Source organism: Poecilia reticulata, chromosome 1, assembly GCF_904066995.2.
Source record: "Poecilia reticulata chromosome 1, P_reticulata-male-v2, whole genome shotgun sequence".
Lineage (NCBI taxonomy): Eukaryota > Metazoa > Chordata > Actinopteri > Cyprinodontiformes > Poeciliidae > Poecilia > Poecilia reticulata.
Genome location: NC_088830.1, coordinates 6,020,564 through 6,037,110, shown reverse-complemented (window position 1 = coordinate 6,037,110; position 16,547 = coordinate 6,020,564). Strand labels below are relative to the sequence as shown.

Below are 16,547 nucleotides of genomic sequence, written 5' to 3'. Positions count from 1 at the left end.
CACCTGAGAGGGGATTTCCTTTCTGTGCTTTCAAAGTAAAATGTCACTAAAAACTTCCGGTTAGCCTGGTAGAGTAAATTTTATTCATCAAAAGGAAAAACATTGTTGAATTACCAAAACCTGGAAATCTAACAACTTAATCCATCATCATTATGCTGTACCTCTGGGTTCTGTGTTGGAGACGTTGGTTTTTTCTGACCTACATGCTCCCTCTTCAGCATACTATGAGCATTTTTAAAGTTGTATCATATCTCTCATCAGATCTCTAACTGAACTTCTCATATTGGTGATTAATAAAAAGTGTGATGGCTAAAACAAAGAAAAACTACCAGTAGTCTATAGCCTCTTATGCCAAATCATTCTTCAAGAACCTTGGGGTAAATTTTCCTCTGGTTTTACCTTAGATAGTCATGTCCAGTCTCTTGTTCACTCAAAATATTTACAAAATTTACAAAATATTGCTGCATTAAGTAGTGTCATCTGGAAATTGTTATTAATGCCTTAGTTCCTGCAAGATTGTGACACATTATTAACTTGTCTAAGCAAAGCATCATTGGACTGTCGCAAGTTCAAAAAGCTGCTGCCAGACTTCTAACCAAATTACTGCACTCATGTCAGACCACATCTTTATGCAGCTCCATTGACTCTCCATCCACTCAAGAGTATGTTACAAGTTTTCATTTATAGGGCTTTGAATAGTCAAGCACCAGCGGCATACGTCTTGCAACACTTGTAAGAGGTTGGAAACTAAATCTGAAAGACTTCTGATCAGTAGCACCAGGACTTTGAAACTGTTCTTTTTAGTTTGGTGTCTGCAGATTCTTGTCTTGGTGTGTAGCATGAATAAACTGCAAGAGTACCTAAAGAATATTCAATGTTTGTTGTTCAAAATGAACGTGATACAGGTGGAAAAGTCTACAAATCTAACAAACAGGGTCTTGTGTTTATGACTGCATTCACAAAATATTGTCCTAAAGCATCTTGTATTTGTAAAGGAATGAAATAGTTCCCAGTGGTTCTCTCTGAACTGGTGGAAGTCAAGGCTCCATCAACTGTATACTGTTCCCAGCGCTTCTGTCTCCAGAGACTGCCGCCAAAAAGTGAAAGAGCTCGATACAATTAATTCACCTCAGACCCTCATCGCCACCTTTGTTTATTTGTCCTTTCTCAGCGTTCTCGCCTTACATCAATCCCTCCATCCCCGCCTCCTTTCTTGATCTCCTCCTTCTCTGACCAGCTGCCTTTCCCCTAAAAGAGCGGGGACAACGCCTCCCTTCCTCACCACTCTCAGTCCCGCAGGTATACCAGAGATGCCCGGGGAACACCCTGGGCCAAGAAAGACCTAGCATCACCTTACGGCCTCGCTGAAAAGTCCTCTTTCTATAGCAACAAGCACAACACGGGCCTCGCTTTGAACAAAGGATCAGTGGAGTCGAGGGACCAGAGCGCCTTTCAAAGCTTTGTGCCAGATTTAAGGTCGGGTTCAGGCAGAGACTGGAACTGAGAGCAGGAGAGGAGATTGGGGATATACACTGAGGAAGTCTTCAGATCAATAGAGAGAAAGTTGACTGGAAACGGTCCAACTAGAAAATAGACCTAATCAGTTGATCTAAGGATAACTTCAGCCATAAAAATTAGAGTTGTTGGAACAACAGTCAGAGCATTTACAAGAGTTTTAACTAAGAATGGTGGGTAAAAGCCAGACAAAGCCCTGGGGAGAACATGTAAGCTCAATGTAGAAGATCTCAGTCCGGGATTTGAACCCAGGACCTTCAAGACGAAGTTGTACTTTTATATTTACACTGATGTCATTGACTGTTGTGGTATTGCTAATATCAGTCACCTCATGAGGTCCGTGTTGTCCGTACCACCAACTGCACCTTGGATTAGAAATATCCCAGAGGAAATTCGAATATGTTGAACATGTATTGTTCCAAAATAAATTACTGACTTGTTGTAAATACCTCCCACAAAAGAAACAGTTCAAATGCATTAATAAACTCCCAAAATAATAACCAAAAAATAAAGTTATAAATAAGATGGAAAAAATGTCTATAAACGTTATGAATTTTACTTAATATTTAATGTTTTTCTACGGCTTAAAAACGACTCAATAATATTGTGACGTGCCTGCTTTATTGCAAATGGTCGACAGATGGCGACATAAACTTGTTAAAACATTCTTTCTGTCCTTCTAATATTATTCCATTAAGCAATATTGTAAGGGTGTATTTGTAAAGCAAAACTAGATCAAAACATTCAATAGAATCATCTTCTAAAAATAAAAATACATATACTTCTTAATATTTTATCATTTTTATTTAATTTGTGTTAAAGACACAGTGTTAATAACTGTTTATTAACTCATATTTTTTATTTGATCGTTTTTATCACCATTATTTTTAATTTTTTTGTGCGTTTACAGCAAAACTCAAAAGTCTTAGCTCAGAGAAAGTAGCGTGTGTGTTAATGTTTTATTTGTGTGGACTGATCCTTTGGAGGCGTCGCATACCTGTCAGACCGCACTGAGGGCAGCACAACAGGCGCGTTGTGAACATTGCGGAAGGACTACATCCCGACTTCTCCCCTTCACAACACTTCAGGAGTCAGGAAAAGTTTCTTTTAGGAGGAACACCGTCAACTGGCAGCTCAGAAGTCACCTGCCTACGGAGGAGAGCTCTCCCCAGAAATGGCTCAGGCTAACATCTCAGTGACAGAGAGCCAGTTCAGGTGTCCCATCTGCCTGGACATCCTCAGAGACCCGGTGTCCATCCCTTGCGGACACACCTACTGCATGGTGTGCATCAGCAACTACTGGGACCAGGTAGACTTGGGCCAGTTCAGCTGCCCACAGTGCCGGGACATCTTCAGCCCTCGACCGGTGCTCCGGAGAAACACGGTGCTCGCCGAGGTCGTCGACAAACTCAAATTGAGCGAAATGGTCCACGAGCCGGAACTGTACCTGGGCGAAGCCGGCGAGGTGCCGTGTGACTTCTGTCCGACAGAGAGCACGCTGAGGGCGGGCAAGTCGTGCCTGGTCTGCCTGGCGTCCTTCTGTGATATCCATGTCCTGCCGCACCGAGAGGTCGGACCTCTGCGGCGGCACAAGCTGGTGGACGCGGTGGAGCGGCTGGCGGAGAAGCTGTGCGCCCAGCACCGCCTCGGTCTGGAGCCCGTGGGGAGCGGCTCCGACGTGGAGGCCGAGTGGAGCGGCGACTGCCTTCTCTGCCAGGCTGACCAGGAGGAGGAGGAGCGCAGGGCGGACACGCTGAAAGCCAGGAGACAGGTACCCGGTTAGACGGGATGAGCAACAGGGGCGGTCGAAGAAAGCTTTGTACGGGTGGAGTTTTAGTCTGGTGGGTTACGGTGGAGCGAGTAAAGTGGATGATATAGTTACAGTAGCATAATAAAAATAAAAGTTCATAGTTTCAAGTACGAAAAATGATCTAAAACCAAATTCAAACAATACTAATAGACAACAAAGTCATTGTTTTTTTTTTATATAAGATAATTGCCCTGTAGCTCCGTGCTTCGTCTTGTATCGTTTTTCATCACCTCTCCATTTATTAGCCTAAATTCAATGTACCATAAGATAACTTAAAAATCATAAATGGTCATATTGAGGGGATTAACCCTTTTGGACACTTGGATCTCAATGACCAAGGCGCACGTGAGTGTCTGTATCACTTCTCAGCCAAAAATATAAATAGCCAAAAATATAAATAGCATAAATATAAATATAAATATAAATATTAAATTGCATTGAATGTCCACCACTTGCAGATTTATCTTAACACTGTAAAATTTCAGATTTTAACCAGACACATCTTTGGCTATTTTGGTGTTCACTCATACTTCAACAGTCAGAAGCTCACCAAGCTAATATCTGAGATGTAAACAGGGTGAACCTCCTTTAAAAAGCTGCAGCAAAGTACTAAACGTGTGCACTTGTTGTAATAGGTGTAATTTTAGATATTTTATGGGAGAACAAATGTAGGGATGCCCTAATTTAGTCCTCGGCAGAAGTTGCATTGGTGCAGAAAATGTTAAAAAGTATCCTCTTCTGTTTTTTTTTGTTTACTTTAATTGTAGGAATTTGAATCTTGTTAAATTTGATCTCCGAACATATATTTGTTTTTTCCCATGTGACTATAAGTTAGTTTATATCGTACACTCAACATTTCCTTAAAGGCCAAGCTTCAAATAATGCAAAAGTTGCAAATGGCTTGTTTATTGAATTCTTTGGATGAATCCACTATGGTCGAGTTTAGCTCAGATGATTTCCTTCGCCAAATCTGAATTATTGCATTTGAAGTTCTAAGTCAGTGGTCAAGAACTTTTATATCGATACTGACTGACTGTCAGACACTGACTGTTGTCTTGCTGATATCAGCCACCTCTTGGTTTGTCTGGTGATCTTTCAGCTCCAGCTCCAGGAATCCCAGAGAACAGTTCAGGGAAGGATACGGACCGGAGAGAGGGACCTGGAAGAGCTCCAGCAGAACTTGGACTCCCTGAAGGTAACAAAACCATCACTCACACACACTCACTCCCCTTATTCTTTGTTAATCCAGTGTTTCTATGAACACTGTATTCCGTCAATGGCGAAGAGTTTCCAAGAACTTACTAATTATTTATGTCAAGCCGAAGTCCCGAGAGTTCAAAATGTGTTTGTTTGCGCTTGACATCACCCGTCTAAGTGGTAGTTCTGAGAAATCAGCTGGCATGAGTGGAATGAACCTGGAAGAAATTACCTGTTGTCATCCAACACCTCCAGTTTCGTCTCAACGGAACGGTTTGTGGAAAAACCTCCGTTTTCTGGGAGATGACCGAGCTTCAGCGAAGCAATCTGTTACTTCAGCTCCGAACACGAGATTTGAAAACGTTTTTTTGTTTAGGACGTCATCTTCCGTTGGTTTTCAGTGGAATAAGCAAGTTAGCTGTAGCTATCGGTCTTTAAATCGACCCTGAGCCCCTTAATCCTGAGAGATCAGTGATTGGTCGAAACTTACATGTGAAACCGATCTTATCTTAACAACAGTCACCCTTCTGCTGCCAACTGCCAACTTTGTTCCTAAATTTATTAACTTTTCAGACAAAAAAAAAATCAATGTCAAACAAAATCAGAATCGGCAGGTCAGGTTTTTTTTTTAAGATTGTTGCACCTGTAGAGTTTGGTCTTATTTATATTTTTATTTCCTTTTTGAACAGCTTAAAACAGAACAGACAAAACAAATATGAGGCTCGGCCCAACATAGATCTACAAAGATTATTGTTTAACCAACATATTTTATTTGTAATTATGATTTTTAACGATGCCACTTATCAAATTGTAAAGTCTGTTATTGGTTTTCACGGCTGTTGACGTGTTTATCATTCTGTTGGGGTTTTTTTCGTTTGTTTTCATCATGTAAAGCATGTTGAATTGCTGTGTTAATGAAATATGCTGAACAAAAAAATGTGATTAATCAACGAATATTTATTGGGAGAGCATTTGCTAAAAACTTTATGACTTTAAATGTCGAAATTAGGATTTTGTTTCTGTTTGGGTCCCAACTTTCTGCCCAATTTACCGTAAGTTCAGGATTTTTAAATACCTACCTCAGAATCTCCTGCTTTAGGATGCTATAACATTTCTATAAGATACATAATGTTGGCGTCATTTGAATATTTTCTCTCACTAACTGTAGTGAAACCTATTTTTGTTTTATTATCTGCTTAGCTATCTAGCTGAATGACAAGCAGTATTAAAGGGTTACACAGCTGAGCAGACACATAAAGCCTGCACTCCCATATCTCACTCACTCAGACATCCTGTTTCAATTCAATTACTGTCATTTTTCAGTGCAAAACAAATTTATGTCCTTTATTCTGAGCAACTCGGTCTTTCGAGAAACGCCTTTCCTCAATCTCCTAGGCATGACTTTTATTCCTCCGAAAAAAACAACAAATTTAGTTTTTTTTTATTAATTCATTGGAAAAAAATATATTTTATGCTTTTATTTGTGTCATCTCTTAAAATCTGGATTATGTGGCTTTATTTTATCCTTTCACTACACACTGTCTCATGAGTCTTTTTTCTTTTTTAGGTTTTGTCCTCGACCGTTCTAGAGGAGAGTGATGCTCTGTTCGCTGAGATCGCTCAGCGTCTGGAGAAAACTAAAGCTGAGGTGAAAAGTTGCACTTCAAAGTTTTGGGTTTGTTATGTCACTGCAGAATTACCCAACACTAGAACTCAGGGTGTCCAGGGGTATTGATACTGGAAATCGGTCTGATATCAGCCAAAAAAAACGAGTATTGGATTATATCGGCGAGCATCTAAAATCTCCATTAGAAGCTCTCTAACCCAGCATTTAGTCTGCTCCAGCATATAGTCCACTCCAGCATTTAGTCCACTCCAGCAGTTAGTCTGCTCCAGCAGTTAGTCCGCTCCAAAATGTAATTCTGTTTGAGTAGTATGCACCACAAAATAATGTGTCACGGTGTCCGCGCACCGTTAAAATGTTATAAATTAAGACCTTAAGACGTCTTAAATAAATTTTTTAAAATGCAAGTATATCGACCTTAAACACATTTATCACAGGTCTTAAATTTGGTTGTGGCAGAAGTATCTAACATGGTATATTTGATGTAGTTTTTTTTCCCACAAGATCAGATCAAGATCTATCAGATTAAAGTTTGGGTTTCCTGCATACAAATCTTCATTCTACGTTCTGTGACTGGAAGCGGTTCAGGCTACTGCTAGATAAAAGTTGAGGAAAAAAGTTTCTTTAAAAAAATTAAAACCAGGAATTTTAATTTGTTTAAATGCTTTCAATAATCTGAAACAGCTAGATACAAGGCAGTTCCTGAATATCATTTTTGAAACACTCTGTATTTTACGTGGTGGATTTTCCGTGTCTGTGTTTTAGGTGGGAGCGTTGCTGGAGGCAAAGGGCCGAGCGGCGGCCGGCAGACTGGAGCGAGACATCGCGCTTCTTGAGACGGACCTGGAGGAGCTGAGGAGGAGAGACGAGGAGATCGGCCAGCTGCTGCGAACCGAAGACAACGTCCGGCTGACACAGGTGACGGGGCAAGAGAGGAAAGAATCACCTGTATCAAAACTAGAAGAAAAAAAAAAATCAAAGCCTCGGTTTTAGGAAATTAGTTTTTTTCTTTGGAAAGACAGAAGAAGTCTGAGCTGCTGCTATCCGATCTGGCTTGCGGTTTGTGGATTTATTCCAGAAAATAATAGGAGCCGATTCTGAGTAGACGGTTTCTGGAAACTGGTGACGACAGCATCATGTATGTCCTTTTACTAGGAAATGAAGGGAGCCACTGGGAGAAACAGAAAACGCTTTGGAAGTGGGGAAAAAAAATATTTGAGCAATAAAAATAAAGCCTAAAATCAATAGAATCAAGATTCGAGACATTGAAAAACATCTATTTCTAAAAAGTATTACTAGTACATATTTTTAATTATTTAAATTGTTTTAATATACTTGATGCATTTGTAGACTTTTAACTTGTAATTCATTTTTTTATTTAACTTGTAACTATTCATCTATGTATCAAACTTTTTTACAGAGTTTTTACGGGAGTTGAAATTCTTGAATCTTCTGTAGGTTTGGAAAGTATTTTATTTCTGTATAATTTCTTCGAAAGTGCGATCTAATGTTTGATTAACAGCCTATATTTGGAATGTGTTACTTATAGTTGGTACATTTTTTTTCTCACTCTCTGTAGTCAAATCAAACCAAACTTTTCTAGTTTTATATAAGGTAGAATCACTAAAATTATTTATATTTGTTAAATGCCAGAAAACTTAACAATAATATATTTGTAGAGATTTTTTTGTCAAGTGCACAAGGTGTAAGAAAGACATTTCAAATCATAACATTTTGTTATATTTTATTGTATATTGTCCGTACTGTAGAATGCGTAATGCAACATATGATTTTTATTTAATATTAACAGTAATAAATTATAATAATGAATTGAAAGTGTTCTTTAGTTCATTTGTCTTTGAAAACTCACCTTGAAAGTATTTACATTTTACTAAGTGAAAACTATATAAACCCTGTTTTTAGCAAATATTGAAAAGGCAGTTTATTTTTTTGTGAAGATGAGCATGTCATTAGGGACCGTACAGGAAACAAACTCCACTTGACATATTTTTTTTCTCTGACAGAGACATTAGGAGGAACGGATGAGAGGAATAAATGAGTCAGCGAGTTTTTACCGAGGGATGGGACAGGGCGTAATTTTCCGTTCTCGTTTTTGCGTTTCCACCTCAGGCGGCCGCGTTGCTCTGCGTCCCCGTCTCCGCCGATCGGCCCTCCGGGACCTTCAACCTGGCCCCAGAGGCCTTCAGCGACGCCAGGAGAGCGCTGAGCCATCTCCGCAGCTGCATCGAGGACGTCTGTAGGGAGGAGGTCGACAGGATCGGCCGTGTGGGTACGCAGGAAACACCCGCTGTGCCACATATAGCATTTACGGCCTTTTCCTGACCTCTGACCCAGCTGGCTCATTCTCTCTGTCCAACATGTTGTTTTTCTTCCAGGTAATGAGAACTGCGTCCCCACCAGAGAGCTTGTAAACGGTAAGCTTAAGTAACGCGATCCTCAGATGCACCCGCACACTCCACCGTGTCCTGCCCTCTGTGGGAGAGTCGTGTCTGAGGTTTTTACATGACATTTAACGCTGCAGCCCTTAATTAATAATACTAAAAGACAACAAGCATGCAGGGCCGGATCTTCAAGGATGCAGGGCCCCTGGGCTGGATCCGTTTTTGGTGTCCTATCCTCTAACAATTTCATTTTTACCAATGGAAATTACAATACATCAGAGGTGCAGGGAACCCAAAGATTTTTCTCAAGTAAGAGTAGCAATACTTCAACATAGTTGTATTCAAGTACAAGTAAAAAACAGCCGTCCAAGAAATTACTAAAGTAAGAGTAAAAACAGTATTTGGTAAAAAGTCTACTCAAGTACTGAGAAACTGATCAAATTATTAACAAAAAAATAACAAAATCAACTAAAAGAATGTTTTTCCAAATCAGTTTTTTTCAATATAAAACTTATGAAACTTTACCAAAAACTGCAGGCGTGTGTCTGAGTCTGGTGAAGTTTTGGCTAAAACATGTTTGTTGTTCATTCATTGCAGGGCTGTGCAGAGACCACTAAAGGGGCAGGTGCTCAAAAAAAGGCCACATCTAACTGCATTCTAGGACAGAATATTAACAAAGCCACTCAGCTTTCAGAGTTTAATAAACAATGATAAATAACAATAATGTGAGCTATGCAATCAAAGCTAAGGAAAACCTCTATATAGAGCATAACACTATACATATGCAAGATATTTTATTAGTAATTTCTTTCTGCAGGTCTGTTTTGTAATAGGAAAGTATTGCAATATTCAAACCTGCAATTTAGCAAGATATGTAAGTCAGAGCTGGACCACCAGACATATTTTGTCTTTACAGAATTACACTATTAAAAATATAAACAAGGGCACAATGCAACCTTTTAGTGACTGTAATCTATAAAACAAAGAGCTGCCTGTTTGCTGCACTTGCAGTGGAGATGCAGATGGTCCATTCTGGAAAGCGGAGCTGCATCAAACTTTAATGTGGAACTGCAGGGAAAAGAAAAAAAAAACAAAACAAAAGCAAAAATTGAATTGTTAATGCATATCACCATGAGAAAAACCTACTGAGTTTTGCTTAAAAACTTTTTTCTTACATGACGTCGTGGGCAGGGCCCAAAATCGCAACAAAATATTTCTGATGTGTGCAAATAAAAGTCTATGTTTGGCAAATAACTTTTTAAGTTCACGAGACAAAAATGAGTTAATTTAGAAAGCAGTTATTTAAACAAAACATTTAAAAAAAAAAAAAAGAAATCATTACAATTCCAAAAGTTTTGATTACATTAACTGAGGTAAAAAAAACATTTTCATTGAATAATTGGGAAAAAAAACACATATATATATATATATATATATATATATAACTTCATACTCTGCGAACCAGATCCTAAACTTACTTAAAGTCTGAATTGAGTTTTTTCCCCTTCATTAATGTCACTTTTATTACATTCATTATATCTATCATGGTAATTCAGGGTGAGTTATTTTTAATTCTAAATTAATATCTTTGTTGGACTTTTATTTAAGTGATATTTTCCTTCAAGATACATTTACCTAACGCTAGAATAAATGCGATGTACATTATGCAGCAAAATAAATTAGAAGACATATATCCATTATGGAGATGACAGATTTTGGACAGGCGATGTGCCCCTATTGCATAAGCAATACTGAAGAATGACTAATATCATTAACAATACAGGAAAGAAGCTTTTTAGTTATCTTGCTTTGCTAGCAAAGTCGTTAGCTAGCAGCTAGCTTGTAGCACAACAACAACTGCCTAATGTCTGTATGATAAAAACACTGAATCAATAGATAACAGTTTCTCCTCACCTGGCTGCCTCCTCCCGCTCAGTAGTTCTTCAGAGAAAGGCAGACGCAGAGGCCTGTCAGTGTCTGTTGTATTTCATTACCTCTCTGCTTAAACCGCTACTACATGCTGAAGCAGAAACGATTTCCGTCATCTGACAAGTAGCAAGTCTACTCCACTTTATTCACCAAACACGTTTTTTTTTTAATTCACCAAAAACTGTTCTGTAATCTGGAACGTTCACTACGTTGAGCTCCAGTTAGCCGCTTTATCTCACTGCGGAGAGCCAACTGCGTCATGCGTCACGGGCAAAAGGTCAAAGATAAGAAGGTGACTGGAGGGCTTATTATGTTGTACAAAAAAAACCCCAACAAAAAAACAAATAATTTTAGCACATGTTATTATGTGAGGTCTTAGAAAATAATACCAAATAAAAATAAAATAAATTTACCAAAAGGGCACTTTGGGGCCAGGAGCAAAAGGGGCAGGTGCTCAAGTAAGAGTAAAATTACTAAGTAAAAGTAAAAACGTACAGCCATATGTCATGTGATATAGGCCACAAATTATATTATATTCATAACGGTCTTAAAAAATCTTGAATTTGAGTTGGTGAAGTCAACATAAATGTGTGTAGATAGTTGATATTTTTGATTTTTTAAAATAAATGCTTTCGTCTTTGTCATGTTGGGAAGGTGGCCAGAGTAACCGAGTGGGGAACTCCAAACCTCAGCGATCCCAATCTGTGGGGCAACAAAACAGCAGGGGTAAGTTGAAGATTAAGATGTGTAATTCTTTCTGAGATAAAAATTCCTTTACAAACACTTTTATTACATTCATCTCTGCTTTTGTTGGTTTTTATATCAACTTTTACAGCTGTTCCAGTTCCGTTTCCTCTGTCCACATTGTGCCTGCAGCTTCCTGATCAGAGGATGAGGGCAGCTTTACTCAGATGTAAGGACTTTATTTGAATAAAGTGAATAAGCTCGGTTCATGCTCACCAGTGTTGTGGTCAAGACCACCTAACCCGAGACAAGACCAAGACCAGAGTGTATTGAGACCAAGACGAGACCAAGTCAAGACCAAGACCAGCACCCTGAGCTACATGATACGATAAAATGTGAAATATGATCAAAATTACTTCTCAAATTGATCTAAAAGATCCATATTCCCATAAAAACACTTAGATATTAAATACTTAATAAATTCTACCAATATTAAAAGCAGAACAAACTCTTTGTTCTGTTTTGGTTCCATCTCTGTGCTACAATCCGCAGTGGTCTCGTGCCAACCCTAAAAAGATAACAAAACCATTAAACATAGCACCATTCTCTTTCTGCACCATTAAACATAGCAATTCAGGCAATGCCCTGACGGTAAATAACGCTCAACTATGAACACTGACCAAGGAGCAACAAGCAAGAAGTAACCAACCACAAGGCGCACACCGTGACTGTTCTCACCCTCTCTCCCACTACATGAAACCAGGCAGTCTGACACCATGGTAGACATTACAGCTGTCACTTTGAATGAAAACAATGAAATAGTAATGTGCATGCTCTACATGCTCTTTCGTTTTTGTGTTTTGTTTATTTGTTAATTAAAAAAATATCAATGTACATAATTAAATAAAATCATCATAGCTACTGCAGTGTACGCAGAACATTACAATAACAAAGAGTGGTGTTCTGTCAGGTCAGCATACGCTGTCAGATCGCCATACGGCTATATCTGTCAGACACGTCTTTACCATATAATTTTATTTAATCAGCAACATAGAATCGTGACATAGATCATCATATACTTTCTTATCCTGACTTAGCAGTTAAGTAGGTTAATGAGTTTTACACGGGCGTGTGTTGTAGTTGACTGCAGCTCCATCCAGACCTTGCTTTAAATACACTTTGAAACCACGACAATGCATGTATAGTTATCATTGAACAATTTAATGACTTATTTTCATCATAACTTGTTGCGTAGGGTGAACTGACAACTCCTCTGATGGTCGGACTTATTAATGCGCATGTGCAGACATGATACTCACTGCATGTATGCTATTTTGACAGCGTATGGTAATCTGATAGAACAACAACTCTCAGTGACACTCCAGTCCTATCTAATAAGTAAAAAGCCGTGCAGATAAATCGGACTGTTCTTGAATGTCACATCACTATATTGCAGACTTTTGGACACAGCGTTGTCCCATATTTGCGACAAGTCAGTCAACACCTCCGCACAATAATTCAGGGCAGTGAGTGGCTTTTTTTTCCATCACAAATGCTTATGTGTCTCTGTACAGCTAGTTTTGCTAACATCACGTCAACGGAGCTTACCTTCTTTGAGCTACTTTTCTAAGTGACGAAAAAGTTAGACGTAGTCCCCACCGTCTGTGAAACGAAGCGCTGCTGAGTTAGCTGTGGCCATCGGATTTCTTATGATTTATGCTGTTCTATTACTGACGATTAGACAGACATTTTCTGCCGCTCAGAGGAAACCACTGCGCATGTCCTGGAGCACCGCGTGCGAGTGAAAGGTGGAGAGGGGGAGCAACAGAAACACGTAATTGCTTGGTTTTTAATTGGTGCGTTTTGCATCCACTGAAAACAAAGATGTTAACAAATAAACTGGACAGTATGCTGTACGTTTAGTGATATTTTCACAGTCAATTGTTTTTGTCTGCCGTTTGAGAGGAAAATGGAAATCCTCATCAGGAAATTAATCGGAACCGTTTCCTGACTCTCTCCTCTTCATTTTTCCATCTCATCCCTCTCTCCATTTGTTCTTTTATTTACCACATAATGAGAATCTTGGTGGGAAATCAGACAGCCCTCGTCTAGCCTGCCCTCAATAATGAAGGACAATCATGATGTATTTATGACATTCTGGTTCATCATTAAGACTGGTGCCACTACCTGTTCCAGCAGACAAGATGTCAGTGTAGCGGCACCTTGTCAGGCTTTAATAATTAACGTGGCGGAGGACGAAGGCAGAGCGAGCCTTTTGTCCCGTAGTGTCAAAACGTCCTCCGAAATACTGGACAACTTTTCACATCTTAGCCTGGCACTGTCCTTTACAACTCGGGAACAACGCAATAAGCCGGGTGGGGGGGGGATGAGAGCTAAGTGAAGAGCCAACACAAACTATCGTTATTTTCTAAGTAAAACACTGAAAAGTGTGGCGTGCTTTTTTTTAAATGTAGTCTGCCAAATACAGTGCATTAGTTGGTTCATTTTACAGATTTTTGGTCGTATCGCTATACAAGCTTTGCACATGTTGAGACTGAAATTTGTCTTTGCAAAATGGCTACTTTAGCTTTCAATTGGGACAAAAAGCAACAAATATTTCTGTATTTTTCTTCTGCTTCACAACTATGTGAATATGTTGGATCTGTCTCATAAAATCCTGCTTGCAAAATGTATTTTATTCACTTCATATTTGACAAAGGAAATGCAGACATACATGAGGTTTTTTACTGTTAAAGCTCAAATTTATAAAATAACAAAATTTGTGCTAAATAGTTCCAGTAAATAAATCCCGTCCGGCTTCTGTCGTTTCCAAATGGAAATGTTTAAATTAAGACTTGAATGCCTTTTTTTTTTCAATTTAAGGACATTTACATTCCTCTAATCTGCTAATTTGCTAATCTCAGAGCTAATTTTTAGCTTAGTGCTATAGCACCTTTTGCTAACTTTGAAAACATTTTGCGCACTTAGCTTCTCCTACATTTATTTTTCAGGATAAATTAAAAAACCTAATTTACTTGACTGTTTTGTAAACTTCAGTTAGTTTTGTTTTTAGCTAGCTGTGCCAAAGACATGATAATAGGTAGTGCTGGAGCACAGTCTGCTCATTTTCCTCTGGACCAAAAGATGCCTTTCCGAAATGTTTTTTTCTTTTTTGAACAGTGGCTAGTATGTAGCCCAGTGGAACAATTTCTGGATTTCAAAGTCTATATTAAACCACATTTCCATAACTGAACCTGATATGACTGCCTGTAATAAATCTCTCAGTGCTAAGTTTCCGTCTGCCGCATTAGCTCATCTTTCTCCACCTGAACACCTACCCCTCAAAATGCCTGTATTTAACCGTTATCTCGCTTTCCTCTCTGCTGTCCTCAGTTTCGTGTCGTCTCTCTTTGGACGCCAACACAGCCTACCCGAGTCTGCTTCTCCTGGAGGAGCCTCAGGGCGCCCACTGTGGCGAGGACACCCAGCCCTATCCGCCCCATCCGCATCGCTTTGATTCAATAGCTCAGGTCTTGTGCAGGGAGGGCCTGTTTGGCGCCGCCAGCTACTGGGAGGTGGAGTGGCGGGGAGGAGGATGGGTCGACATTGGGGTCACGTCGCTGTCAATCGGACGCAAAGGCGGCGGAAAGCCCTGCCTGCTCGGCCGTAACGAGTACTCCTGGCGGCTGCGGTGCACGCATACAGGCTACTCGGCGTGGCACGACAACCGCAAGACCACGGTGGCTGCCCCGCCCTGCCAGCGGATCGGGGTTCTGCTGGAGAGACAGAAAGGGTCCTTGTCTTTCTACAGCATGTCGGACACAGTGGTACTCCTCCACACCTTTCAGTGCCAGTTCTCCGAACCACTGTACCCGGCTTTCCGCTTTGATCTGGACTCCACCCTGCTCATCTGCCCACACCCAGGAGCTAATGCTAATGCTAATGCTAGCAGGATCTAAAGGTCATTATGTAACAGTGATGATCTGCCGCAGAAAAACACGAAGGAAATATGGCCGAAACAAATTATTTTAATTGAATGGAATGCCTGTTTCTGATTTTAATATTTAAAATCAGAAACCTGCTCAGAAGAGAATATATATTTAATATATTAAATATATTTAAAATGCATTTTAAATATATTCAAAATATATTTTAAATATATATCTAAAATATATTTTAAAATATATATTTTATACATATATTTAACATATTATTTTATATTTAAATATATCGTTAAAATAGGAAACATCATTATTGTTTTAACGCAAATGCAGCCAAAGATTTGTAACTGCTGTTAGCCAGTTGTAGATGTTAGCGGAGACAGTTGAGAGCGACTCCGAGAACAGAAGTGAAAAATTTGAGGAGAGAATTCAACAATTAAAAGACAAAGTAAAGGGCTATAATCCCATTTTAGACTTTAAATCATAGAGAAAGCAGCGACACCCAGACGTGGCATTCTTTTTACAGTATGCGAAAGCAGAAGAGACTAAAAGCAACTGGAACAACCTGAGTTTACCAAAGAGGAAGAGAAACACAATGACTACCAGCATTTCTTCCAAAGAATGTAAATAACCTGTTTTTCTTTCTGCCGTGTACAGTCGAACTTTAAAGAAAATAAACAGGTTAATGTGGAAAACGTGAATGTTGTGTCAGATAATTTTTTATGTTGACCACTAAAACATGCTGTTTATAAAGACAAGAAGTCTATCTATGCTTATCAACAATATGCTACCTGTAAGAAAATATGAATTTGTTTTCATGAAAGCAAAGTGGCTTTATTCGGGATTTGAACTGAGAAAACCCCAAAAAATTACCCAGAATGCAACTGACCTTGGTTGCCAGGAATGTTTGCTTTTTTCCCTTTTGTTTCAAATATCCTTACTTACCCAAATCATTCAGTTGCTTCAAAAAAATAGTAAAGTGCATTTCATCAAGCTAGAAGCTAACGACAGACATGTTAAATTTAACTTCCCAAAATGTCTATACAAGCATTTTATATATGCATTACAAATAAATACTTGTAATATGGAAATTAAATTAAGTGTCTCGATGGCCCATTGGAAAGAAGGAATGAAGAAAGAAAAGAAACAAGACATATTGATCCTAAAAGGAATCAGAGAAAGGAAATGAAAATGTGGGTATGCTATTACGTTGTGTAGAAAATATCATTTTGATTATTTCAATTTTTCTTAAATAACTGGCCTGAACTTTCTTATGTCTTATTACAACGCTGAAAGGGTTTAAACATAAACACACTGGTGGCTCATCAGTTCATTGTGTGGCGTGTCAATTGAGTTGAGCAACTTACACAACATTCTTGTTTCAACTATCAGCTGTAGGGATAAAGAACAATGTCTCTGTCGCTGATGGGAACAGAGACATTGTT

General features: G+C 39.0%; 1 protein-coding gene across 2 annotated transcripts; it reads left to right on the top strand.

The window, feature by feature from the left end:
* The first annotated feature begins 2,385 nt into the window (after positions 1-2,385).
* LOC103480680 (E3 ubiquitin/ISG15 ligase TRIM25-like) lies at positions 2,386-15,803 on the top strand. 2 transcript variants are annotated; one of them, XM_081598507.1, is made up of 9 exons: positions 2,386-3,286; positions 4,431-4,520; positions 6,090-6,170; positions 6,912-7,064; positions 8,277-8,436; positions 8,543-8,581; positions 11,132-11,203; positions 11,313-11,390; positions 14,555-15,803. In XM_081598507.1, exons 1-9 carry the CDS (start codon positions 2,690-2,692, stop codon positions 15,118-15,120), a joined length of 1,836 nt encoding a protein of 611 aa, XP_081454633.1. In that variant the 5' UTR covers positions 2,386-2,689; the 3' UTR covers positions 15,121-15,803. The 2 variants fall into 2 exon arrangements, with proteins under 2 accessions (XP_081454633.1, XP_008434052.1); XM_008435830.3 differs by having other exon boundaries at positions 2,388-3,286; positions 4,425-4,520.
* The last annotated feature ends 744 nt before the right edge of the window (positions 15,804-16,547 follow it).

Bases quoted from the DNA above. Each gene is read 5' to 3' on its own strand.
- LOC103480680 (XM_008435830.3), top strand. From the start codon at position 2,690: ATGGCTCAGGCTAACATCTCAGTGACAGAGAGCCAGTTCAGGTGTCCC. The intron at 7,065-8,276 runs GTGACGGGGCAA...TTTCCACCTCAG, and splicing joins ACAACGTCCGGCTGACACAG to GCGGCCGCGTTGCTCTGCGT. The intron at 11,391-14,554 runs GTAAGGACTTTA...TGCTGTCCTCAG, and splicing joins GAGGGCAGCTTTACTCAGAT to TTTCGTGTCGTCTCTCTTTG.